Source organism: Onychostoma macrolepis, chromosome 14 (genome assembly GCF_012432095.1).
Source record: "Onychostoma macrolepis isolate SWU-2019 chromosome 14, ASM1243209v1, whole genome shotgun sequence".
Classification (NCBI taxonomy): Eukaryota; Metazoa; Chordata; class Actinopteri; order Cypriniformes; family Cyprinidae; genus Onychostoma; species Onychostoma macrolepis.
Genome location: NC_081168.1, coordinates 22970898 through 22998728, shown reverse-complemented (window position 1 = coordinate 22998728; position 27831 = coordinate 22970898). Strand labels below are relative to the sequence as shown.

The 27831-nt window shown below is 36.2% G+C and overlaps 2 protein-coding genes across 4 annotated transcripts in view; one reads left to right on the top strand and one right to left on the bottom strand.

The window, feature by feature from the left end:
- Positions 1-24530, top strand: zgc:152774 (uncharacterized protein LOC553526 homolog). The gene is made up of 17 exons (XM_058797487.1): positions 1-158; positions 250-322; positions 1283-1415; positions 1501-1722; positions 2437-2583; positions 5770-5929; positions 8647-8775; positions 9183-9302; positions 9543-9646; positions 10401-10577; positions 12399-12518; positions 13019-13096; positions 13313-13352; positions 13989-14152; positions 15244-15847; positions 21865-22121; positions 23001-24530. The coding sequence occupies exons 1-17, from the start codon at positions 117-119 to the stop codon at positions 23152-23154; spliced, it is 2724 nt and encodes a 907-aa protein (XP_058653470.1). The 5' UTR covers positions 1-116; the 3' UTR covers positions 23155-24530.
- The window catches only part of LOC131553097 (TBC1 domain family member 9B), a 30316-nt gene continuing 26219 nt past the window's right edge, over positions 23735-27831 (bottom strand). For all 3 annotated transcript variants that reach the window (XM_058797483.1, XM_058797486.1, XM_058797485.1), the window contains one exon: positions 23735-27802. In XM_058797483.1, coding sequence (XP_058653466.1) covers positions 27170-27802 — 633 coding nt within the window. In that variant the 3' untranslated portion in view covers positions 23735-27169. The remainder of the gene's footprint in view (positions 27803-27831) is intronic.

The window sequence follows — 27831 nt, the reverse complement described above, 5'->3', positions numbered from 1 at the left end:
TCCCCTCACACACAGACACAGACACACACGCAGACACACAAACACACACACAGACACTGAAGGAGGAAGAATGAACCATCTGCATCTCTTTTCATCTGACGTGTGTTTTAACCCTCATGATGGCGAGACTGAGCGAACACGGGATCCGGCTGAGCTCTGTGTGTACTCTTTCTTATCTTCTCTAAAGTCTTTTCTCACGCTCCACGATGTACTTTACGATGATTATATTGCGTAATGTTGTTTTTATAGATGAGCCCGTCGTACCTGGAGAGCAACTCCACCAGTCACACATGGCCCTTCAGTGCGGTCGCGGAACTCATCGGTGAGCAAAACACAAATGCATTCATCTATTCGGAGGAAAATCTCAGGTTTTGTCAGGAACTGGCTATACTTTCGGTTTTAACTTCCGCGAATCTCATAGACAATAAATACGCACATCACTTGCGCACCTGTTGCAGCTCTTTTCAGGCAAAATACAGTACCTTACAGATGCTTTAATGATAATTAATGGCATAATGTCAGCACGCACAATGCATTCTGCGCGGTAAAGTTGGGTTTTGGATTTAATGCATAGTGGATAGTATCTGAGCACGTAAAATGTCTGAATGTCATTGCATTTGATAATAAAATACCGCATGGAGCAACACTTATGGGTGCATCCCAGTGAATGCATTTTTATTTGGGCTAGTTTGGATAAAAGCAAATGCATAAAATGCAAAAAGGATTTAATGTAAAGATAAACGAACACTTTACAAGCAAAGCTTTTATCTAAAAAAAGTTTGATGGGTTCAACGTTACTAACACTACAGAATGTGTTCAAATGAAGACTAATGAAAGCATCGTGTCGCTTGTGTTTGTGAAACGTGATGAAATACACCTGCGGTTTCTCTGCTAGGATAGATAGATGGTTTATGGTAAAGGCTGATGGAAATATATAAAGCTTTCAGGATCGGATCTCAGTACCGTTAGAGACAGGAAACTGCGTTCAAAACTTTGAGATGATGGTGGAAATATTTCTAAACCTTGCTTTTGATCGCTTAATGATTAAGATTTGAGGTTTAACAAAATCCGTCTTAATATTTCTGCAGTTTCCTCTTGACATCCTGTTAAACGGCTCGTGTGTCTGTTTTAGGTTGTAGGTTATAGGTTATATTTAGAGATCTGCCTTTTTACAATGGCTTGCAGTTTGAGACAAAACAGAAAGTGCTGCAAAAAGCAATCATGTTGTGCATGTACAGTTTGCAGTTGCACTCAAATTATATACATTTCTCTGTATGTGTAGATAATGCATCTGACCCAGGAGTCACAGCCAAGAACATCTGGATTGATGTTGTGACGGTCAGAGAACAGCTGTGCCTCAGTTTTATGGACAACGGGAGCGGTATGACGCCCAACAAACTGCACAAAATGCTCAGGTGTGTGGAAACAGACATGAATGATGCCTCAAGTCTTGTTGAGGAGAGACAATTTGTGAAGACAAATCTCTCATTTTCTTTACAGCTTTGGATTCACAGAGAAAGGCTCCAGTAAAAGCAGTCATCAGCCCATCGGCGTATACGGAAATGGGTTTAAGTCAGGTTCAATGCGTCTTGGCCGCGATGCTCTGATCTTCACAAAAAATGGTGGCTGTCAGAGCGTGGGCATGTTGTCTCAAAGCTTCTTACAGGCTATTAAAGCTCAGGCTGTGATCGTACCCATCGCCCCGTTCAACCAACAGACCAATATCCTTCTGTTCAGTAGAAATACGGGTCTTTCAACTCAAGACTTGAACATTTTTCTGTTTGATTAAAACTCCAGTTGTGTTGAAAAGCTTTTGTGTTTGGGGTCAAACTAACTCACGTTGGTTTGCATACAATTTGACAAAAATGACTGAAAAACACAAAATATTCATATTAAAACAGAAAATGTCTATTCTAACTTGTCAGAGACTACAAAATATAAAATAGGTGAGAAATGTAATATTTTCCTTGGATGATTCAGAAGGCGATTCTCAATTTCGAGTAAACTTTGAATCTTGAATTTCGTAAGTTCTCATGAACTTGATATTTTAGTGTTGGACTAAAAGTCCTAACAATTTTTCAAAACACATCTATGTGACAAAACTTTGCATGCACATTCTTGACCACAAATAAGGAATATTCACCACATTCCAAGAAAAAATTAATAGTTTAATCAGTATTTTGAACAGTTTGAAAATTAGTGGGAGTCAAATACACAACAGAAAAAATAAGATGCATGCATTTGTTTTGCATGCATGTGCATGTACTCTTTGCATACATATTGTAGACAAGTAGACTATATGCATAGACTATATACATACAGAAAAAAATAAGATGCATGTATTTGTTTTGCATGCATATGCATGCACTCTATGCATATATACTGTAAACGGATGTCTCAGTGGGACAAAACATTGCCTTTAACTCCTGCCTCACAGACGCTGGTGGTAACAGAGGATTCAGAGGCGAGTCTGAGAGCCATCCTGAAATATTCTCTCTTCCAGAGCATCCCTGAGTTACAAGAGCAGTTGGACTCCATTCAGGGGAAAAAAGGAACCAAGATACTCATCTGGAATATCCGCAGGTTTGTCATCTGCAGTGATGGGAATAACGGCGTTATAAATAAACGGCGTTACTATCGGCGTTATTTTTTTCAGTAACGAGTAATCAAACGAATTACTGTTTCCTCCGTTACAACGCCGTTACCGTTACTGACAATAAAATGTGGCGTTACTATATTATATTATTAGAATTTAATTTTTCAGTTCAACTGAATGGATGCGCAGTGTAGCTGTATTTGACGTACCATAAACTCTAGTGTGAAGGCGCACGACTCGCCGTCGCTTTCTCTCACATACACGCACGCAAAGAAAGATGCAGAGCAAGAGAGTCTTTCATAACATGCAGAATTGACGCGCTACATGTAAACTATATTCTTTGTTGCATTTTCCTGTCAAAATAACGGAGTTCCTTTGGAATTCTTTAGCTTTTAAGAACTGCCGGTTTCTCTGGTAGTGGGCGGAACTAATGCGCAAACGACAATTTCATTGGCTGGCGCTCACCTATTATCGTCCTTGTTTTGATTTCAGCAAATCAATTCGAGCGAACGCAGACAACGTGATTAATATTCATGAACCCAGCAGCTCATTGATCCTTAGGGCGTTTTATATTGATGACAAATATGCCTTCACTTGGTTATTCTAATTACTAAAGTTCTATCGTCATATAATATTAAATTATCATAATATTATATTATAATGCTTGACTGACTGGTACTAAGTGTCAGTAGATAAATAGTGTAGATTAATGTAGAATGTTTTATAATAATAATTTATTCTTTTTGGTGTCCATTTCATTAATTTAACATATTTAATATTGGGGGCATCCAAAGTTATTTGACATTTGAACATTTTTTAAAAAGTAACGCAATAGTTACTTTCCCTGGTAATTAGTTACTTTTATAATGATGTAACTCAGTTACTAACTCAGTTACTATTTGTGAGAAGTACCTAGTAACTATAACTAATTACTTTTTTAAAGTAACGTGCCCAACACTGGTCATCTGGTAGTTTTCAAACAACTTTGCCAGAGTTGCATGGATGCGGTCAGTCGTAGTGAAAAATGACGTTACAGAACAAATGCAGACAGGAGAACCATTATGTTCAGTGTCATAATTAATTTGCATGTGATTTACATGTTGCATGCAGGTGAGTGTACTGACTCTGTCGTAACAACACACTCCTGATTTGTGTTTGTTTTGAATATAACCCTGAACTGCTTAGTTTAACAAATCAAGTCATTTTAATCACCCTAAAGCATGTGATTCTCTCAGCTCTAAAAAATAGCATATTTAAGCAATCAGATATGCAACTGGCTATTTTCTAATCATATTTCTGTGTTTACTTGTATTTTTGAGTACATTTACAAGCTTTTATCTCAGATACCTATGGAAGTCAATTCCCATTATCGAATAAGAAATAAATAAAGGAAACTTTTTATTTTACAGTTTGGACTTTTTTCTTGCAACTCTGAGTTTATATCTCACAATTCAGACTTCTGTCTCAATATTCGGAGAAAAAAAAGTCAGAATTGCAAGATATAAACTCAGAATCATGAGGAAAAGTGTCAGAATTGTGAGATAACTCGCAATTACAAAAAAAAAAAAAAAAAAACAGAACTGTGAGATGTAAATTTCTTATATCTTGCTATTATAAGTTTATATTTCACAAATATGAAATCTTCTTTGAAAGTTTATACCTCAAAATTCAGAGTTTATATCTCACAATTCTGACTTGTTTCTCAGAAATGCAAGAAATAAAGTCTGAATTGTCAGATAAAAAGTTGCAGCCTTTTTATCTCATGCTTCCATAGATATCAGGGCCCGTATTCATGAAAAATCTTAGCGCTAAGAGTTGCTCCTAGTAACAAAATTCTAAGAAAATTCTTAGAAATGTGGGTGTTTGATCCTAGTAAAGAAAAAAGTAATTCAGAAAGCATCTTAACCCTTAAAAGAGGTCTTAAGGTCCAAAATTGTTAGGAGTATGAACGAGGACTTTTAAGAGTCTTAAGAGTTTCTTTAGCTGTGGATAAAATGGATTAAACATGAAGAGGGAGAAGAGATGTGTTGCACACAATGCATGACAGTGAGTTAATAAGACGCTACACATTAGATCGTGCAGGGATCATGTTTGTGACCGATCTTATAGAGACATGCTAACATCTCCAACACCACACAGAAATGCCATAGCGCCAGAAATGGACTTAATCACTACATTAACATATTTGGCAACTGGAAAAATGCAACTCTGCTGAAGCGATGATTTGGGTCTGTTACAGCACTTTCAGAACCTCATTGTGTCGCTGTTCATTTCCTATAAAATACGTTAAACATGACAGTATGGTAAATAGAAAAATAAAAAATATATATACATATATAATGTGTGTGTGAGAGAGAGAGAGAGAGAGAGAGAGAGTACAGTAAAACAGGAAAAATTACACCTGTAATTTCAAAGTGAAGGCTTACAATAAACCCTACTCTTAAAAGCGCTATTTTATTTCCTTCTTGGACAACCAACCAATCACAGTCTTCAAAAGACTGTGGCATCGCTAGCAATGGGGTCAGCCCCGCCTCCTCACTGAGATAAAAGTTTTTGACTTTTCCTCGCTCAGAGTTACTCTCAGATTGGTCCTGAATCACTTTTAAACTAAGACTCCTAGTTAGAAAATTTTAAGCTAAATTAGGAGCTCTCTGAGAGGATTCTTAGAATCTTTAAGAATACGGGCCCAGGACTTTTACAGTGTCACTTTATTTGATGGATATTTTTTTGGTTTGAATGGTAGATTTTGTGATGTATGTTTATTAGCCACTTCCTTGATAGATTAAATGCAATATGCAAGTATGTTTTATGTGAAACTGATAAAGTTTTTTTTTTTTTAATGCAAATCACTTAGGATAAAAAAAGTGTCAGCCAAATCCTAGAATGTACATAAGTGCAAATGTAATCAGCATAACTCTTTTGAATAACAGAAAGAATAACAAATACAATTGATACAAATACAAATACAAATACAAATTGATAAAAACAAACAAATAAGCATTGAAAAATAATGCTAAAAATATTGAGTGGGTGACTTGATATTTTAATGTTTTTTTCTAGTTTTTTTCCAATTTATTCAAAGATATTTCTTTTTCTAAATTGAATGCAAAAATACTGAATGATTTTAAATCATTTTTGTCTTTAAATCAAATTTTTACAATCTTCTCTCACAGAAATAAAGATGGAAAGCCAGAGTTTGACTTTGACACGGATGTGGAGGACATCCGTCTCCCGGAGATCCAATCGGAGGAGATGCAGGGAAAATGGAGGAGAGATTATTACAAGCACCGCAGAGACAGTAACAGTGTCCCTGAGATGGAGTTTTCTCTCAGAGTGAGTGAGAGAGAAAGACAGAGAGAGAGACGGCCAGCAGAGCGAGAAACTTCCTGATATTTATAGCCTGTGGTTGTTTTACAGTGTGAATGCAAATATGTATGCGTGTGCGGCTGTGTGTGTGTGTGTGTGTGTGTGAATTTTAGGTGGAGCTGAGAGAATTATAATACAGTGCTACATTGTGAACTGGTGAATTTGAGACTCCAAAGTAACTTTGTGGTGCATAGATAAAGATCCAAAACGGTCAGAGATACAGTCTTCAAATCATAGACTTTTTTATTATTTACTTCTTCCACTGAGGTACAAAATGTTATTTTTCTAAATGTAAAACTGTGTGTCTATATATATATATATATATATATATATATATATATATATATATATATATATATATATATTATATTAGCATCAGCCTCATTCCTCAACAAAACCCCAGTAGAATTTTTCCATTGACTTTTGGATTATTGCAGAAAATAAGCTCTGAGGCTAACAATAGTTTATGATTCATCATGATATTCTTCCCAAATTAACACAACTTTTATGAATTTTGAAGACTAAATACAATCGCCGGAATTAAAAAGCTAAACATAGGCTATAAGTGAACTATACCACGGTCACATGACTTCAGTGTCACCATCGTTAACTCTTTAAGACTTTACTTAAACATTTTGAGTTAGAATAGTTTGAAAGAGTGTGACTGTAAACACAATGAGGCTGTACAACCGCTGTACCTGTTTGGTGACATTGCGTTTCAGGCGTTTAACCAAAAACTTGTTCAAAAACCCATTGAATTCAGGACGATGGAACCGGAAGAGCGAAAAAGCGTGTTTGTGGGATTTGTCATTATATGTATATGTACACATCATATGTACAGTATCTCACAGAAGTGAGTACACCCCTCACATTTTTGTAAATATTTTATTATATCTTTTCGTGTGACAACACTGAAGAAATTACACTTTGCTACAATGTAAACTAGCGAGTGTACAGCTTGTATAACAGTGTAAATTTGCTGTCCCCTCAAAATAACTCAACACACAGCCATTAATGTCTAAATCGCTGGCCACAAAAGTGAGTACACCTCTGAGTGAAAATGTCCAAATTGGGCCCAATTAGCCATTTTCTCTCCCCGGTGTCATGTGACTCGTTAGTGTTACAAGGTCTCAGGTGTGACTGGGGAGCAGGTGTGTTAAATTTGGTGTTATCACTCTCACTCTCTCATATTGGTCACTGGAAGTTCAACATGGCAAAGAACTCTCTGAGGATCTGGAACAAAGAATTGTTGCTATAAATAAGGATGGTGTAGGCTATAAGAAGATTGCTGAGACCCTGAAACTGAGCTGCAGCACGGTGGCCAAGACCATACAGCGGTTTAATAGGACAGGTTCCACTCAGAACAGGCTGCGCCATGGTCAACCAAAGAAGTTGAGTGCACGTGCTCAGCGTCATATCCAGAGGTTGTGTTTGGGAAATAGACGTATGAGTGCTGCCAGCATTGCTGCAGAGGTTGAAGGGGTGGGGGTCAGCCTGTCAGTGCTCAGACCATACGCTGCACACTGCATCAAATTGGTCTGCATGGCTGTCGTCCCAGAAGGAAGCCTCTTCTAAAGATGATGCACAAGAAAGCCCGCAAACAGTTTGCTGAAGACAAACAGACTAAGTACATGGATTATTGGAACCATGTCCTGTGGTCTGATGAGACCAAGATAAACTTATTTGGTTCAGATGGTGTCAAGCGTGTGTGGCGGCAACCAGGTGAGGAATACAAAGACAAGTGTGTCTTGCCTACAGTCAAGCATGGTGGTGGGTGTGTCATGGTCTGGGGCTGCATGAGTGCTGCCGGCACTGGGGAGCTACAGTTCATTGAGGGAACCATGAATGCCAACATGTACTGTGACATACTGAAGCAGAGCATGATCCCCTCCCTTCGGAGACTGGGCCGCAGAGCAGTATTCTCCCAAACACACCTCCAAGACGACGACTGCCTTGCTAAAGAAGCTGAGGGTAAAGGTGATGGACTGGCCAAGCATGTCTCCAGACCTAAACTCTATTGAGCATCTGTGGGGCATCCTCAAACGGAAGGTGGAGGAGCGCAAGGTCTCTAACATCCACCAGCTCCGTGATGTCGTCATGGAGGAGTGGAAGAAGACTCCAGCAGCAACCTGTTAAGCTCTGGTGAACTCCATGCCCAAGAGGGTTAAGGCAGTGCTGGAAAATAATGGTGGTCACACATAATATTGACACTTTGGGCCCAATTTGGACATTTTCACTTAGGGGTGTACTCACTTTTGTGGCCAGCGGTTTAGACATTAACTAATTAACTAATGAGCCATTAGCTGTGTGTTGAAATATTTTGAGGGGACAACAAATTTACACTGTTATACAAGCTGTACACTCACTACTTTACATTGTAGCAAAGTGTCATTTCTTCAGTGTTGTCACATGAAAAAGATACAATAAAATATTTACAAAAATGTGAGGGGTGTACTCACTTCTGTGAGATACTGTATGCCAAATACTAATGTCTAAATGTTACTGGAGATTTTTGCAGCTTGTTTTCTATAAATGCTATTTTAAGGTCCGGGGAGGAACTTTTGAATATATTTTATCTCAGTCAAGGACAGTTTGATATGTGCCCTTGAATTAAATGGAAAAAAGTTGAGAATTAACAGGAAAAATAACACCAACACAAATGTAATTTCTGTCTGCCATTCCAGGCGTATCTCAGTATCCTTTACCTGAAGCCCAGGATTCAAATCATTTTGAGACAGAAGAAAGTTCAGACTAAGCTGATTGCCAAGAGTCTGTCCATGAACGAGAATGATGTCTATAAACCCCAGTTCATCGTATCCTTCCACTTGCCTCAAAACCTGAGTTTTTATTTATATATTTTCTGGTTTTGTCATATTTGTTTTTTTTTTTTTTTTTTTTAATATGCATTTTTAATTCATTTTTGTTATATTTTTCCATTTAGTTAAAATGGTAGTAATTATGTATGTGTGTGTTTTTTTTTTTTAATCTTTTTTTCATTCAAATTTATTTCAGTTTTAGTTTTAGTTATTCAAGTACATTCGGTTAAACTGAATGAAAATGTGAAATGTTAATTAATGAAAATGTGAAATGTTTTAAGTAACAATTATTTAATGTGTTTTTTTTTTTTAAATAACTGATTACAATTAATTATTACTATGTTTTTTTCCCATAATCAAACTCGTTTTGACTCAAGAATGTTTTCTTTAAACATGACTCTCAGAATGAGAGAGTGAAGATAACTTTTGGATTCAACCGGAAAAATAAGGAGCACTATGGAATTATGATGTACCATAAAAACAGACTGATAAAGGCCCATGAGAAAGTTGGCTGCCAAATCAAGGTACTGGATCCATTCATGAGGAGAACTGAGATATAAACAGGTCCACACATAATCTGCACATGTATTTCATGTTACTGTTATCTATTCCACCGAAATCTACACAAAATCAGCACATAAAATGCAGAAAACTATAATAGGTTCTGTTTGGGCCTGGTTATAACTTACTCCAGATGATGTAAACAATAACTGTGCATTTGGATCAAGTATCATCGTGTTTCACATCCCATCTCTCTCCTTCAGTCGTCAGGTCAAAGGTCAGGGGTCGGGGTCATCGGAGTGATTGAGTGTAACTTCCTCAAGCCTGCTCATAACAAGCAGGATTTTGAGTACACCAAAGAGTACAGGTGCATTTCAGGAACTCACCAAAAACTTTAACCTGGAGCGCTACAGCAGCAGCTCCAATAGCAACTCATTTGAATGCCAAACAGACGCTAAATTCAAATCTACTGCCACAGAGAAACAATCTTTGGTGAAACTGAATATTTTGTTGTACAGCTGATCACAAATAATGGGTTTAAATCCAGAGTTAACAATACAAGTCAAAGAAATGTCAGTACATTTTTATGTTTTAATTATTTTTTTAAATTTTAATTATTTAATAATAATTTGATATATTTTTTATAAAATATTTTGTGATCAACCTTAAAATATTATATATACATTAATTATATATATATATATATATATATATATATATATATATATATATACTAGTGCTGTCAAATGATTAATCGCAATTAATCGCATCCAAAATAAAAGTTTTTGTTTGCATAATATATATATATATATATATACACATTATATGAAATGTAGAACACTATAATATATTAATATGCATACATGTAAAAAAAAATACATATATGTAAAGGTTTTATAAACATTACATTTTTTTGAAAACATTTGTACATATATATATATATATATATATATATATATATATATATATACGTTTTATTTTTGTACAGTGATTATATAATTTACTGTAAATGCATATAAAATTTTGAAATATATATAAATTTTATATACATTAATTTAAATACCTATATGATTTTATGTATTATTTCCATTTTTAACTTTTTTTTGCTGCTTTTCTAATAGACTCACACTAGCTGCTCTTGGTCTTAAACTGAATGATTACTGGCGTGAAAAGAAGGAAAAGAAAGCAAAAGAGAGAGCGTTTCAAGCCTTGGAGAGGAAAAGCCAAGAAGGAGATACTGAGGAAACAGAGGAAGAGGATGGTGAAGAGGAAGAGGAAGAGGAGGAAGAGGAAGAAGTGTATGATTGTTTTCCTCCAAAACTTTTCTTACAACAGTGTTGTGGTACCTGCTTTGCTCTGTTGGTGATATGTTAGTCAGATGGCCAGAATACTACCATGGGTTTGTGGGTAAAAAATGAAAGATGGTGCAACCTAACTTGAACTAACTAAAAACGGACGATTTGTCTGTTAGACCACAAACCTCGCACGTATGTGCATCACAGAAAACACACACACAAAAAAGAGTCTTGTGATAGCAGAGGTCGAGTTGAGCTCTTAAATACATGTGGGCGGCGCTGAGAAATGTGAAACTGTTAATCACACAGCTAAAGTAGTAGCATGGCTCATGTCTGTGGTGTCTGCGAGCAAACCATGCAACAACTAAAACACACAACACACATGATGGATCACATGAAAACAAAACTGAGGCTTTGTTTTGTTAGCTTTGCAACAATGTAACATCAGAAAACATGGATAGTTTTCGTTAAAAGCTTTTATAAATTTCAAGGCCTAAATAAAATCGGTAGAAGTAAAAAGTTAAACATAGACTATAAGTGAACTATGCCACAGTCGCATGACTTATATGCCTCCAGCATTAATATTCCTTCAACTCTTTTAGTCTTTCAATGAAAGTTTGAGTTTGAATAGTTTGCAAGAGTGTGATTATTAACACACCCATATGGCAGTTTCTTTTCTGGCCAAAACATATTTTATATATATGCTATATATGTTGTAAACGGTGAGGCTCAATGAAATATATATTTTTATTTGAAATGAAAATATATTTAGTTTCAACCTTAATATACCAAAATTATATTTCAAAATGTTTTTCAGGGGCAAAAAAATACATTTCCAGTCATACAGTTGGGGTTTTATTCATTACTTAGTTTTATTCAAATGTTACGCACATGTTACAGACAACAAAAGTTATGAATGTATTTTCCTTGATAAATTATTTAAATATATATTCAAATTTTGAAAATATATTTTTTCAAAGATAGGGAAAAAAACGGCCAAAAATATATAGAAAATAGTATTTAAAAAAAATTGAAAGTAGTAATGCCATTAGCCATTTGTTTGCAACCACCTTTCAAGTAAAACCCTTAAAAATCACTGATGTGTTTTATGTCGTACAATAAAACATATTAATATCTGAAGCTTGTGTTAACCCCTGACCTATTTCAGGCATTTAACCAAAAATCCATTGACTTCAGGACAACAGAACTAGAAGAGCTAAAATGTTCATTTCTGGGTTTTGACCTATAAATATACTGTACGTCTTTACTGCGACAGTCTATACCACCTGCCACCTTGAGCCCCCATCACTAATTGTGATTAATCGGTTTGACAGCATAAGAACGCAAACTTTTATTTTTGGATGGGATTATTCGATTTGACAGCATAAGAACACAAACTTATTTTGGATGCAATTAATCGGTTTGACAGCATTAGAACACTTTCTCTTCTTTTTTTTGCTTCTTTTTTTTGGATGCAATTAATTGCGATTAATCGGTTTGCCAGCATAAGAACGCAAACTTTTATTTTTGGATGCGATTATTCGATTTGGCAGCATTAGAACACAAACTTTTATTTTGGATGCAATTAATCGGTTTGACAGCATTAGAACACAAATTTTTATTTTGGATGCAATTAATTGCGATTAATCGGTTTGACAGCATAAGAACGCAAACTTTTATTTTTGGATGCGATTATTCGATTTGACAGCATTAGAACACAAACTTTTATTTTGGATGACAGATTTGACAGCACTACAAAATATAAAAAAAACTCCACACACAACAAGTTGAGCTGGTGTATTAATGGCTTTCTTGTGTCCGAAGGGATGTGATGTGGATTCAGTGTGAAGAGTGTTTGAAATGGAGAGGAATCAGCACTCACCTGTTTGCTGGAAGCATTCCTGATCCGTTCAGATGCAGCATTCACCCAATACCACGCTTACAGTGAGTCTATGCCTGTTAGATTACCTTAAATTAAACAGGTATGTTCAGAATGCAGTACTAGTATGCTACACATATTATATATGCACTACAGTATGTATACTGTGTGCATTAAGCAAGTTTTCTGTGTGAATGAAGTATCCAGATGACCCGATTTACCAGAATGTGACATTAAAAAATGCTACTGGATTTGCTTGCTGTATTAACATGCAGCTTGATTAGATCATGTGATAAACATAGTGAGGTCATGTGAAAGCATAGTACACAGTATGTAGTAATGCAGTACACTAGTATTCCATTCCGAACACACTGCTTTTCTTTACTTATTTTTCAATAAGACTGCACAGAGTTGAGGCCTTAACACATAACTGGCTTAAAAATAGACAATAACCATAAGGGAAAAGATAACTGGATGGCTGAAATGCAAAATTCGCTGAAATGTGTTTATTGCATAGTATTATTGCAAAGCGCGTCTTATTTATTCTTGTGTTTTTGTTGTGTAGGAGCTGTTTGTTACCGGAGGATACGGAGGAAAATGCTGAAGTCTCAACACCCAGCTATGAAAAAACACTCAAAAAACAGTTAAGACAGTAAAATTGTCTCCGCACTGCAAAAAACATTGTAAATTTCACAAATTATTACAAAAAACAGCAAGTAAAACATTGAATTTAACAGCAACTTTTAAGCAGAAAGACTGAAATAGAAAATTCTTGTAAAATGAACTCCAAAGATTATTCAGATACCTGAAATTCGAGTATGAATGCATGCGGTGTTAATGTGTGTTTTGTTGTGTGCAGGGAACATGCCTCCATCAAGAGAAGAGGAAGATCTCTGGAGGTATTCACGTCTGTTTGTGTGTCAGATGAGGAAGTACTCTTTTCTCAGGACAGGAACTTGGGTTTCTGATTCTCACGAGTGTCAGGGTGTGATCACACTCTCTGTGGGGCTTGTTGACTCAGTTGTGTGTGTTTGGTCTGTATAAATGTTTTCTGTTGGTCTGCATGCGGCCGTCTTCTTTTGCATGTGGCAGACATGACAAATAATGCGTACAAGTATGAATGTGAGAGCTTTGCCTATGCAAACATAAATAGTTTGGTGTGTGTGTCAGTATTTGGGCAACTGCAGTATTTCTTAAACTACAATCAGGCTGTCCTTAGTGGATCATTTATAGTTAATGCATCTAGAAAAAAAATCTCTCTGTTTTATGGGGGAGTATTTTTATATAAGAAACTATATTTTAGTAGTTGGTTCTAATGGCTGCAGTCATGTGGCCATACAGAGGCTGCAGTTATGTGGCCATACAGAGGCTGCAGTTATGTGGCCATACAGAGACATTTATAGAAATTACGTATATAAATGTGAAATACCACTTCTCATTTTGGTTTTGACACATTGATCTCACTTCAGACTATAATAAGTATAATACGTGTTCAGACTATAATGTGTGTGTGTGTGTGTGTGTGTGTGTTGTAGATGAGTACAAGCCCAGTGCGTCCTCTCTGTCGAGGACTATCTGAACCTGCATCAGTAAGCAAACAGGATGAGGTCACCATTACCATGACAACAGATACACAAGATACAGCTGAGGATGGAGTCAGTTTTGTTGTCACAGAAGAAGAGTCTTCACCCTCCCCGAGGTCTGACAGATACACAATTCGGCAATTTACACACATTAAAGAATTACTTTTGCAGTCGCTCGTCATTAGGAAGGAAGCAAGTACACAAATACATATGCAAATCCTTGGTTGATGCATTGCAGTGCATTTAACAAACATTGTTGTGTTACTGTGGTAGTGACAAACAGTACAGTATTTATAGTGGGGGAAAAAATTATTTGATCCCCTACTGATTTTGTACGTTTGTCCAGTGACAAAGAAATGATCAGTCTATAATTTTAATGGTAGGTTTATTTGAACAGTGAGACACAGAATAACAAAAAAAACGCATTTCAAAAAAGTTATAAATTGATTTGCATTTTAATGAGTCAAATAAGTATTTGACCCCTTCGCAAAACATGACTTAGTACTTGGTGGCAAAACCCTTGTTGGCAATCACAGAGGTCAGATGTTTCTTGTAGTTGACCACCAGGTTTGCACACATCTCAGGAGGGATTTTGTCCCACACCTCTTTGCTGATCCTCTCCAAGTCATCAGGGTTTCGAGGCTGACATTTGGCAACTCAAACCTTCCGCTCCCTCCACAGATTTTTTTGTTGTTATTCTGTCTCTCACTGTTCAAATAAACCTACCATTAAAATTATAGACTGATCATTTCTTTGTCAGTGGGCAAACGTACAAAATCAGCAGGGGATCAAATAATTTTTTCCCCCACTGTAAGTGGGTGATAGAGAAAACTTCAAATTTTCGACTTTAAACCAGATATGTTATTATTCAGGAAGCTTTTAATATATTTTTTTTATATAAATTGTATAGAAAATATCATTTGACATATTTTTACTGTTGTAATGTCATTTTTTTTTTTAAAAAGAAGAGAGAAAAAAAGTGTAAAAATATCAAAAGTAAATCAAATTAATGAATTTATTTGAATGAATAACTTATAAAAGTAAATCATTTGCAGATAATATTTTACACAAATTCTGAAGATTGTTTTTTTTTACAATAACTGGGTCTTTATCCATGAAAATCTAAAACTGCCTTTATACTTTAGCGGGTCCCGCGTAGGAAATCATCAATCTAACTTTTAACTAACTAAGCTCACTTATTTTTTAGAAAAAAAAGGAAAGAAACAAGTTCAGACATTGAAAAGGTCAATGAGTCCCCAAACCATGCTGAAGCTCCAGAAGTCCCATCTGAGGGAGAGACAGAAACAACGGACAAAACACAGGAAGGATCAGAGACAAACAGCAGCACATCACCAGCAGTGGATACGGTGGCTCAGGAGGACACTATTCAGCCAGAAGCCTCTGTATACGAGGGCCCCGTTGAGCCCCAGACATCTCAGGGGCCGCAGATGCCCAAAGATCAGCCCAGAATCCCCCCTCACCCGCTCTCACCACATACCTCCACAACCATGACTCAGACAGTGGTTGTCACTCCTCTCAGCCGGCCGGGATTTCAGCCGGTGTCACCGTTACCGGCAGACGGTTCGGACCGCGTGGCACTTGCTCAGAGACTCGCTCAGCTGGAGCGGGAAGCCAAGCGGCTGAAAAGAATCCTGGGCATCCGTGAGCCAGAGGTTGCCATGGTGACAGAGGTGGAAGGGGGTGGGCCTTCTGATGTCACCACGGGTGATTCGGTGTCATGTGACCAAAATGCAGAAAGATTGAACCCAATGTCAAATGAGTCTAGGAGGGAGGAACTTTCTGTTTGTCAGGTAAGGATGCCAGCAGCCAATCAAATTTCAGTGGCTGACTGTTATGAATATTAATGTATTTGTTCATCTTGAGAAAATTAGCATGTGCAACAATTTTTCTGAAGATCGTCCACAAGGTGGCGCTATATTAAGCAACTTTGCGTTTTTGCAAATAACGTTTCTTCTAAATCCTTGCTTTAAGCCATAACAAGTGTATATCTCATTATGTTTATTTATAAAATGTATTATTAAACGATTTGAATGCACGACGTGGAGGCGAAGAACCACCCAACGTGCAGCGGAGGTGCATTCAAATCGTTTAATGCACAGCTAGCCGTTGATTATCCCGTTTATACCATGGTCATTTCCCAGCATTCACATATTAAAGATGTTAATAATATTTGCGCTGCAATATTTGACCGGAACGATAAAAATGACAGTTATTTTCCTCTGTATTACTATTCAACTGTAACTGTATGTTACTATTGCTGCGTCCCAATTCACATACTATCCGTCCTAAATAGTATTCGAAAATAGAAATATAGCTGCAAGCAGCGATGGCGGGCCCAAGCCGTCAGTGCAATCGCCACGCCGGTGGCATCAGGAAAACTGTGCCCAGCGGGCACATGCATTACAGTAACCTTCTGGCAGTCTGATTTTGAGAGATACAGCAATGAAAGGGTTAATCAAAACTATCAAGACATTGAGAGACACACACACATACACGCAACAATATATAAAATTTTGGTAACACTTTCAATAAGGTTTCAGTTATTAACATTAACTATATTAATTAATATGAACAATAATTATATAGCTTTTATTAATGTTAGTCTCTCTCTATTCTCTCTTTCTCACACATACAAACTCACACATAAAGAACAATGTAAATCTTTTGTAACACTTTTCAATAAGTTTTTATTTTTTAACATTATTTAAGTTAACATTAAGTTAGCATGAACAATAATTTTATAGCATTTATTAATCTTGGTTAATGATATGTTCAAAATTGACTACTACATTTTTAATTAATTTCTTGTTAATGTACATCAGTTACAGTAACATGAACTAACATAAAGAATTTTTTACTAACACAAAAATATAGTAAAACATATGTTGTTCAAGCTTAGTTTGTTAGTTTTGAATTAACTAATGTTAAAAATTATGTTCTTGAACTATACTAGTTAACATGAACAATAATTATATAATATTTATTCATGTTAATTAATGTTAAGTTAAAAATGTATTCATACATTAAAATTTAAAGTTGTATCTTAACATTAGTTTATGTTCTGTGAATTAACATAAAATTAATATTTTTAATGTTAGTATTAACTAAAATTAAATAAGATTAATAAATAACCTTTTAGTTCATGTTAATTAATGTAATAACTTATGTTAACCAACGAGACCTTAAAGTAAATTGTTACCAATATTTTTATATTTTATAACTATTTAAAAAGTATATGATTATATATATATATATATATATATATATATATATATATATATATATATATATATAAGAATACTGACAGTACAGAACACTTCAGCTGATTCTATGCATTATTTTTCATTCTGAGAGACATACAGGCAGCTCAGCCAACTCTTGAAAATTAAGGTCATGCCTCCATCTGGTGGTTATCCTTGGTATTACACTCTTCACCTTTAAACCAATTTCAGTGATAGTTTTAATTGTTTTGTGACCCCTGAGCAAGATACATTTTTGAAACTAAGCAGATTTTCTCAGAATGATTTGTTATATTTATGTAAAAAGTTTTGAAGTGTTTGGAAACTGCACTTTAAAGATATGAGAAAATTACTGCTATTTTTTTTACTGTTACTTTAATAAATCACCATTACCACACCGTTCGAGATATCCTAAATCCGTCCACAATTTAAAATCTTCAGTACATTGGCATCATGTTGACAAAGTTTGGTGTGAACTACTTGTTTCTGCTTGGAGGAGTATGAATTTATTTACGGCCTGTTCTCTCAAAAAACAAAGATTAAAATAAAAATAGCCGACTTCCTGTTGGTCGTAGCTAATGACTGTCAATTAGAAAGTTGTCCGGCTTAATAAGAACAATTTATGTACCGAGTTTGGCGTCTGTAGCTAAAACTAACCCCCCCACTTTTGACAAAAGGTGGCGCTATAGAGTGCCTCTTCCACGCCCATTTATGAGCTTTTTCCGGTGTCTAACTATCATTAATACGGATATGTGTATTGAGTTTCATGGAATTCTAAACATGTTATCTGCCTCAAAATCAACTTCAAAATCAACAAAAAAAAACGTTCAACTTTGACATATTACTATGGCAACAATATTTTAGATATCAACATTCCCTTCACAGTTTTACATCGGCCGTGTTTTGTCATTATTCTGATAAAGTTTGAAGCAAATCGGGTAAAAATAAGATGCTGAATTCAAAGCATTTTGAAAATGACACATTTCCTGCTGCCAGTTGGTGGCGCTATAACTTTATCTCATAATAGTCACATCTGTTCGATCGGCATCGTACAACGAACAAATCCCTGAAGTTTGATCAAAATCAGACAATGTATGTGGATGTTATTAGACATTTCGTGTCTCTCATTTTTCGCCATAATTCATCGCCTCGCCACGGGCAAACCATTCGAGATATCAAACATCCCTCCGCAATTTAGCATCCCCAATGTCTTGAGATCACCGAGTTTGGTGGCAATCGATTGGAATTCCTCAGAGGAGTATATCAAATTCCAGAGCATGTGCTTTTCAAACAACCTTGAATAGCCGACTTCCTGTTGGGCGGAGCCTATGACATAGAGCGTGAAATTTGTTCGGCTCAATGAGATCTACATGTGTACCGAGTTTCATATGAATACGTGCAAGTATGTGTGAGCTAGCCATCAAGATTTCTGACTGTTTTCTAGGGGGAGCCGTAGAGCCCCTGTGCCACGCCCGGGTCCCAGCCTGGGCGGCGTCCTAATGGCCGCGGATTCCAACGCGTGTGTTTTTGAGCACGTTAAGGCCCCCAAAAACCCCCGGAAGGTTGAAAAAAATAAAAAATAAATAAATAAATAATAATAATCCTTTGGAAAACAATAGGGCCTGCGCCATTCTGGCTTGGGCCCTAATTAGTATGTCCCAAATCACAGTATGTTTAAAAAAGTATGCCAAAGATTCCTGGATGGTCTACTACTTCCGGTTAGAATTCGAAGTACAGATCGATGTACACTCTAACGGCTAATATTGCCCACAACACATTGCGCGGCGGACGAGGAATCGATCACAAACACGCACAAAACGTGTTAAAAAACTACAAACATGGCGGATATGCGAGACCAACAGACACAGGTAGAGAAAGTGATTTGAGTGATAAATAATCAATGTCTAACCTGATTAAAAAATATTAATTTAATGTTATCCACGTTATATTTCATCTGCAGCAACACTGTGAACTTTTATAATGATACGTTTGGTCATTAACTTTTAAATGCATCATTATGCAAACACATTAGCAGAGTTCTCGGCGTGAAAGACCCGCGATGTGCTGCTTTATTTCTCTCCAGTAGGGTAGGAAATCAAATTAAACGAAATGTGGATGATGTTAACTGTGATAAGATGATTAACAGGGCAGTTTAAACAGTGACAGGATGCACGTAACTAAGCAACAGAATGTCCGTTAAAGAGGCAGTTATGACGAAGTAGTATGTCCCAAAGCCTGCCTACTATTCTGCTACATACTCAAAAGTATGTACTTTTTCTTCACAAAAAGAGTACATACTTTTAGGGCATAGTATAAGTAGGCGAATTGGAATGCAGCATTTGGTTACCAATGTTTATAGGAAGCGCATTAATATAGAACGTGATTAAACTGACCTGGAACTATCTGTGCGGTTAAACGAATTTAATCAACACCTACCAGCCAATCAGAATCGAGTATTCAGACAGACCATATATATATATATATCCAATATATATATATATATATATATATATACAGTGAGGAAAATAAGTATTTGAACACCCTGCTATTTTGCAAGTTCTCCCACTTAAATCATGGAGGGTCTGAAATTGTCATCGAGGTGCATGTCCACTGTGAGAGACATAATCTAAAAAAAAATCCAGAAATCACAATGTATGATTTTTTAACTATTTATTTGTATGATACAGCTGCAAATAAGTATTTGAACACCTGTCTATCAGCTAGAATTCTGACCCTCAAAGACCTGTTAGTCTGCCTTTCAAATGTCCACCTCCACTACATTTATTATCCTAAATTAGATGCACCTGTTTGAGGTCGTTAGCTGCATAAAGACACCTGTCCACCCCATACAATCAGTAAGAATCCAACTACTAACATGGCCAAGACCAAAGAGCTGTCCAAAGACACTAGAGACAAAATTGTACACCTCCACAAGGCTGGAAAGGGCTACGGGGAAATTGCCAAGCAGCTTGGTGAAAAAAGGTCCAATGTTGGAGCAATCATTAGAAAATGGAAGAAGCTAAACATGACTGTCAATCTCCCTCGGACTGGGGCTCCATGCAAGATCTCACCTCGTGGGGTCTCAATGATCCTAAGAAAGGTGAGAAATCAGCCCAGAACTACACGGGAGGAGCTGGTCAATGACCTGAAAAGAGCTGGGACCACCGTTTCCAAGGTTACTGTTGGTAATACACTAAGACGTCATGGTTTGAAATCATGCATGGCACGGAAGGTTCCCCTGCTTAAACCAGCACATGTCCAGGCCCGACTTAAGTTTGCCAATGACCATTTGGATGATCCAGAGGAGTCATGGGAGAAAGTCATGTGGTCAGATGAGACCAAAATAGAACTTTTGGTCATAATTCCACTAAACGTGTTTGGAGGAAGAAGAATGATGAATACCATCCCAAGAACACCATCCCTACTGTGAAGCATGGGGTGGTAGCATCATGCTTTGGGGTGTTTTTCTGCACATGGGACAGGGCGACTGCACTGTATTAAGGAGAGGATGACCGGGGCCATGTATTGCGAGATTTTGGGGAACAATCTCCTTCCCTCAGTTAGAGCATTGAAGATGGGTCGAGGCTGGGTCTTCCAACATGACAATGACCAAGCACACAGCCAGGATAACCAAGGAGTGGCTCTGTAAGAAGCATATCAAGGTTCTGGCGTGGCCGAGCCAGTCTCCAGACCTAAACCCAATAGAGAATCTTTGGAGGGAGCTCAAACTCTGTGTTTCTCAGCGACAGGCCAGAAACCTGACTGATCTAGAGAAGATCTGTGTGGAGGAGTGGGCCAAAATCCCTCCTGCAGTGTGTGCAAACCTGGTGAAAAACTACAGGAAACGTTTGACCTCTGTAATTGCAAACAAAGGCTACTGTACCAAATATTAACATTGATTTTCTCAGGTGTTCAAATACTTATTTGCAGCTGTATCATACAAATAAATAGTTAAAAAATCATACATTGTGATTTCTGGATTTTTTTTTTTAGATTATGTCTCTCACAGTGGACATGCACCTACGATGACAATTTCAGACCCCTCCATGATTTCTAAGTGGGAGAACTTGCAAAATGGCAGGGTGTTCAAATACTTATTTTCCTCACTGTATATATATATATCCAATAGTGAGATATATTCAACTTTATAAATAGAGCTTTGCGATAATATAGATATATATTCTGACAATATAAACAATTAAGCAACCATAATTTGTATATATATTCTGTATGTACTGCTGATTATTTGTATGCAGATAAAGTAGGATGTACTATATATCCATCTTTTATTATATTGTTTGGGCAATAATATAGTTTACATTTTTGACAACATAACAGTCAAGCAGTTGAGATTTGATATATAGTGCATATTGCTTAGATATAATAGTTGTATAATTTATTATTAACTATTAATTTGTTCATAAATTTGAGTTATTGATTTGTCATGTGAGAAACCTGATTTGTTTGGTCAATCATTAGTAGTAGTTTTTAATCAGAGTGACACCATAATTAATCAATTTCACACAACATTTAATAAACTAATCATTTTAAATCCCTTCAATCTGTAGAAATCAGAGGAACAGGCCAACAGACTTCCGTCCAGTTCGTCCCCCATCCAGCAGGAGGCAGAAACGAGTCCGAGAGATGAGCTGTACTGGAGCAAGACATTAGCCAAACTCCAGAGTGAGAACCAGACACTGCTAACTGATCTGAACGAGCTGAGAACAGAGAGAGACCAACTGCTGAACGGAGTGAGACAGACAGAGAGAGACACTGAAGACAGGAGAGACCAGGGCACCAACACACCCAACCACACGTACAATAGGTGTGTATGACTGAGTCATATCTTGTTTTAATTTTTTTTTTAAACAATATTTAATTTTAAATATATTTTAATACATATATCTATTTATATATAAATGATATATGTAGTTTATATATCAATATATAAATAGATGTTTTTTTAAAGAAATGAATACTTTTATTCAGCAAGTATACATTATTTTGTATTAAGTTTTAATTGCTTTGTAGCAAGTATTACGGTAATTAAATTAATCAAAAGTGATAGTTGTGTATTTTAAGAGCTGGACAAAATAGCCCAAAAGAAGTCATATTCATTTACATTTTTATTATTTTTTTATTGTAATTTTTCTTACATGTTTCTTATTAAATATTTGGTTTTATACATCTATATATCTTTTGTATATTATACATAGATATAAAGGTTTTTTTGAAGGATATTTTTTACAGCAAGGAGGCATTAAATTGATCAAAAGGGACACTGATGTATAATATTGCTAATGTCACTAGTGACTTGTATAATATCTCTATATAATATATATATATTCAAATTCAAATGCTGTTTTTCATGTTTTCCACAAAAAAAAAAAAAAAACAAACAAACAAAAAAAACATTGATAATAATCTGAAATCTTTCTTGAGCAGCAAATCAGCAAATTAGAATAATTTCTGCAGGATCATGTGACACTGAAGACTGGATTAATTTTTGGAATCACAGGAATAAATTAATTGTAATAATATTTCACAGTATTTTTAATCATGTAAATGTCTAAATAAATGCTACCGTGTGTTATATATATATATATATATATATATATATATATATATATATATATTTATATACACACACACACACACATACATACACAAATATGAACATGTCTCTGTCGTTCTTTCCTGACAGCAGTGTGACGCTGGAGAGGTTGCGGTCTATCCGACAAAATGTGGTTGCATTATTGACTTCCATCCTACCGAACCTGGATATGCAGGGAATCAGCTACGACACGAATGATGTAGACAGCATCCTACAGCAGATCATACAAGCCAACAACCTGTGATTTTTCAACCAGATTACAGAGCAATGGCGGTCTTATAACACGAGCCGAACAGACAGCAGAGGTTTGAAGGACAGAATTATGAGATCGGTCACAGCTAAATTGGTGCATGGAAAAAAACAGCATTAAAAGGTCTTTTTTTCATAAACATAAATTATATTGCAATTTAACATTTCACACACAACTCAAATAATTATTCTCACATACCACATTCTTACAACTTGAATTTTGCATGCATGGATCTGATGGAAACACTTGCTGTCTCTCCAGTGCTGCAAGTTAAACTACTTTCACAATCATGTCACAAACATTTGAGGTTTCACACAGACACTTCATCGCTTTTCATTTCAGCTGCATTGCTCTTCTAGCGCTTACTGTAAATACACGCATCTGTAGGCAGCTTTTTTGATATATATTTAAACTTGCTATTTTTAAAGGAATAGTTCACCCCATAATTAAAAATTGCCTGAAATGTACTCATCCTCTGGCCATCCAAGATGTAGATGAATTTGTTTCTTGATGGGAAAAGATTTGTCATTACATCAGTCGCTCACCAATGGATCCTCTGCAGTGAATGGGTGCCGTCAGAGTCCAAACAGCTGATAAAAACGTCACAATAATCCACAAGTAATCCACGTGACTCCAGTCCATCAATTAATATATTGTGAAGTGAAATGCTGAATGTTTGTAAGAAACAAATACATCATTAACACGTTTTAACTGGCTTCCAGCCCATAATCCATAATAATAATAATAATAATAAATCCAGTGAAAAGGTCCATCACTCCTTGTTGTCCTCGCACATCAAAATCCACCCATATATTTGTTGAGAACTGTTTTGGACTATTTTCTCTTGTAAACTGTGCTTGATCTGTGCAGATTTCTCTCCTGATTCAGACGAGACAACTTTTTCACTCAAGAAAGCAAGGTTGAGGATAGAGGACTCAACAGATTTAAGTTAAAAATGTCTTGATTGTTTTTATTTACAAACACAGCTTTTCACTTCACAAGACATTAATTGATGGACTGGAGTGGTGTGGATTATTGTGATGTTTTTATCAGCTGTTTGGACTCTCATTCTGACGGCACCCATTCACTGCAGAGGATCCATTGCTGAGCAAGTGATGTAATGCTACATTTCTCCAAATCAGATGGCCTGAAGGTTAGTATATTTTCACTTTTGGGTGAACTATTCTTTTAAGAGTGTTTAATACAAACATTTTTAGTATTATTATTTTTCTATAATGATTACATTTTCTATTATCTTTTTTTAAATGACTTTTTAATACATAAATTTAACAGATACTAATGCCACATTTCACTGAGTCATTTTGTTTTGTTCATTACATAATAAAAGTCATCAGTGCTTTATTTTGGAAGAGGTTTCTTGGCACATTTCTTTCAGTCATGACCACAGTTACAAGGTTTGTCGCACTTTGGACAATGTGCATGAAATGACTACATACACTCAGAATTTCCATAACTTGATTTTTATTACATAATATTACACAATACTGGTTTCATGACAATAAGTTTTAAAACAACTTTTAAATGAGTGGACATCAGGTAATAACTGCAGGTCACAGACAGAAGCCTACAGAAATAGAAATTCTCCAGCAAGAGAATAACAAGTAAAGATTCACTCCGTTTGCAAAGTGCAGGATGAAAGTGGAAACAGTGTTAGTTTGTGCATTAATTAACAGGGTTAATTAGAAACACAGTGAAGTGAAGCCAGTTATTTTCACAGTTAGACAGAGGTCACGTGGCAGGAGCGGGAGATTCATTCACATTCAGATTCAAATGACAAGTGCGTTTCATAGCAGAGATGAACTGATGTTTTAAATCAACCTGTCCAATTTTAAAACATTTTTAGATATTTTAATGCTGCATCGCTGATTTAAAATCTCTCATTTCTACTGGTTCAAATGTTGCCTTTTAAATTCTGCCCCATTTAAATCACATGTTAAAGCTCTTTAAACATCTGAAAATTAATACTGAAGCCTTTCAGGAACCCGAACAGGTTTAATTTAAAGCTAGTTTACTTAGTACAAAAGCAACTGTTAAAAATCACAAATATAGAATAGAAACGAATTACAGGTGACAGGTCAAACAAAAGCAGAGCGATACATGACTGTAAACAAACAAGAGCGATCACTGCAAATGATTTGACGTTAAAACTTCTGATATTGTAATGTGATATGCAACTATTTACAGGCTAAGAAGCTCAACTACATCTGATTAAATGCAGGCGTCCAGACTCTTTCAGTCATGTGATTAAAGATCAGAATGAAAAGGCCAAGTCTGTCCATAAAACAACAGGTTCAGTATTTATCTCAATATACAGGCCTACAGTTCTTTTTAACATTCTAGAACATCATGTTATGGCTGAGAGTTTCTCCACAGTAAAGGTTACCAAGTTTTCTCCGTCTTAATTTAATAAAAAGGAAACACGGCGACTAAGAAACGGAAATGTTACAAAATAAACGTAACAGGGCCTCATTTATAAAACAAGCAAAAAAAAAAGAAATTATATAATTTTATTTATATATATATTTTTTTTTTTTTTTTTGCTTGTTTTGCAAAAAAAAAATATGCAAAGATCTTATAATTTAATGCTATGATTTATATAAGAATGGTTTGACTAAATTCAAACATCAATTTTTGTAAATATAATTTCACAGATGTGATTTTTTTCAATGCAACAATGCTGAATGTTTTATTTTAATGCAAAACAGTAAATTAGTGCAAATTGATGCACTGAATTAAATTCAATAATTTACATAATTTTCCATTTAATTACATAATGATTTCTTGAATTTTAATTCAGTGCATAAATGTACATAAAAATAAGCAAACATTAAGATATTTTTTAAATTAATTTAATACTGTTATTTATAAGAATGTTTTTTGTCCATTCAAATGTATCAATTTATGTTAATAGAATTTAATATGCATTTTTTAATTCAAAGCAACAATTTAACGCGTTTACAAATGTTGTTTGCATTGTGCATTCAATCCAATTTATGAATGTTTCATTTATTTCAAAGCGACTAAATTCAAATGCCTTTACAAGTAATTTACACTAATTCGCTCTGCTTGAGTTTTTTTATGAATGAAGCCCAGTGATTGTACTTGCTTACTCTGGCCTGACAGCAAAAAAAATAAAATAAAAAATTTTTGGAGAACGAAAGACAAACAATTCCTGCTTTACGTGGTAAAGGCCATTATAGTGCTAAATTAATCGGCTACATTTTTTACTGCATCTCACATTACATTTTGGATGACGAAGATAAGCCAGCACTGTACCGCTTGTGTAGTTTCCGGCAACCAAACATCTGATAGAACATAACGATGGCGCTTTCCTCACAAAATACCGCAACAAACACATTCAAAGCCATCCTCGACCAACTTTACACGTCTGATCAGTAAGGCAATGACCTACTTAGAAACAGTAAAGCTGATTTTTATCACGGCTTTAAACCAAAGCTAAGAGTGAACAACTGTTTCCATCTGAGGGGTTAAAGTGAATCTGAGGTGGACTCTTCACCGAAAGGACACTTCTTACTGCTAAGTACACAGAATATATCCAGCTATAGCACACGTGCAAGAAAGCATTAGTGACGTACACTTTTAGTGCGGGATATTTTAACCTGGGACGAGTGTGCAAATCAAATATTTTTAGTGTGAAGTTTCATTTGTTGATCTGTATGAGCCGAAGCAGTTTAATAAACAGATATATTTAGATTTACGTATCCCATAATCCTCTATTCCAGACCTGCTAGTTGACACATTCAACCCATCAAAAACCAGATACTAGGGTGAAACATGGTCATTACATCTAAAACTCCAGAGGTTACTTGTATAGAAAGCTGCTGAGATGGATTTTAAACACTATTTGTTTGACTATGACACAGAAGTATCAAACTCCTATAGAGAGTAACCGGACATACATACACATATGCTTGTTTTGCATTTGTATGCGTGTGTTTATGTGTTCATGCATGTTTTAATGAGCGTGTCAGTGTGCATTCAGAGAGAAATCGTGATCGCTCGACGTACTTGTCTGTCTCTCCACGACTCTCAGTGACTTGCATGCCATTATTTTGCTCTGGATGTCGTGTTTTTTCTCAAAGTAGTCGACCAGCGATGTTTCTGTCAGGAATGATGCTAAAACCTGCTCGAATGAGATTGACCAATCGGCATCTGGCGCGCTGCCCCGCCTCCGATCCACCGCGTCTCCGCTCATGCAGCCAATCAGTACCGTGTCGTCGGCGATGTCCTCGCACTGCAGCGAACCGGCGCTCACTACAGAGTAAGACGAAACAGATGTGTCGTCTTTGGCCTCTTCGTCGGAGCCAGGCGCTGTTGGAGGTGGCGTCTCTAGCTGCGCCTCTGCCAGGGCCTTGGAGACCAGGGACTGTCCTGATCCTCCCTCCCCGGACGAGTCCTCCCTCTCCGGCTGCAGAGCGTCGACTGCTGAGGGCAGCTGGGCTTCGGTTTTCTTGTTGCCGTTGTTGGTGAATTTCTTGCCCACTTCTCCGATGCGCAGCAGGAGACTCGCCACCGTGGCAATGCCGTGGTACAGCTCCTGCTCCATGGGATCTTCACTGAACATGTTGTAGAGAGTCTTACACATCTCAATGAACTGCTCCTGTAATTGTATGAATACAAAAATGTGTT

Coding starts and splice junctions, on each gene's coding strand:
- zgc:152774 (XM_058797487.1), top strand. CDS start 117: ATGATGGCGAGACTGAGCGAACACGGGATCCGGCTGAGCTCT. Junction 1,723..2,436: donor CCGTTCAACCAACAGACCAA/TATCCTTCTGTT, acceptor TCCTGCCTCACA/GACGCTGGTGGTAACAGAGG. Junction 8,776..9,182: donor TCTATAAACCCCAGTTCATC/GTATCCTTCCAC, acceptor CATGACTCTCAG/AATGAGAGAGTGAAGATAAC.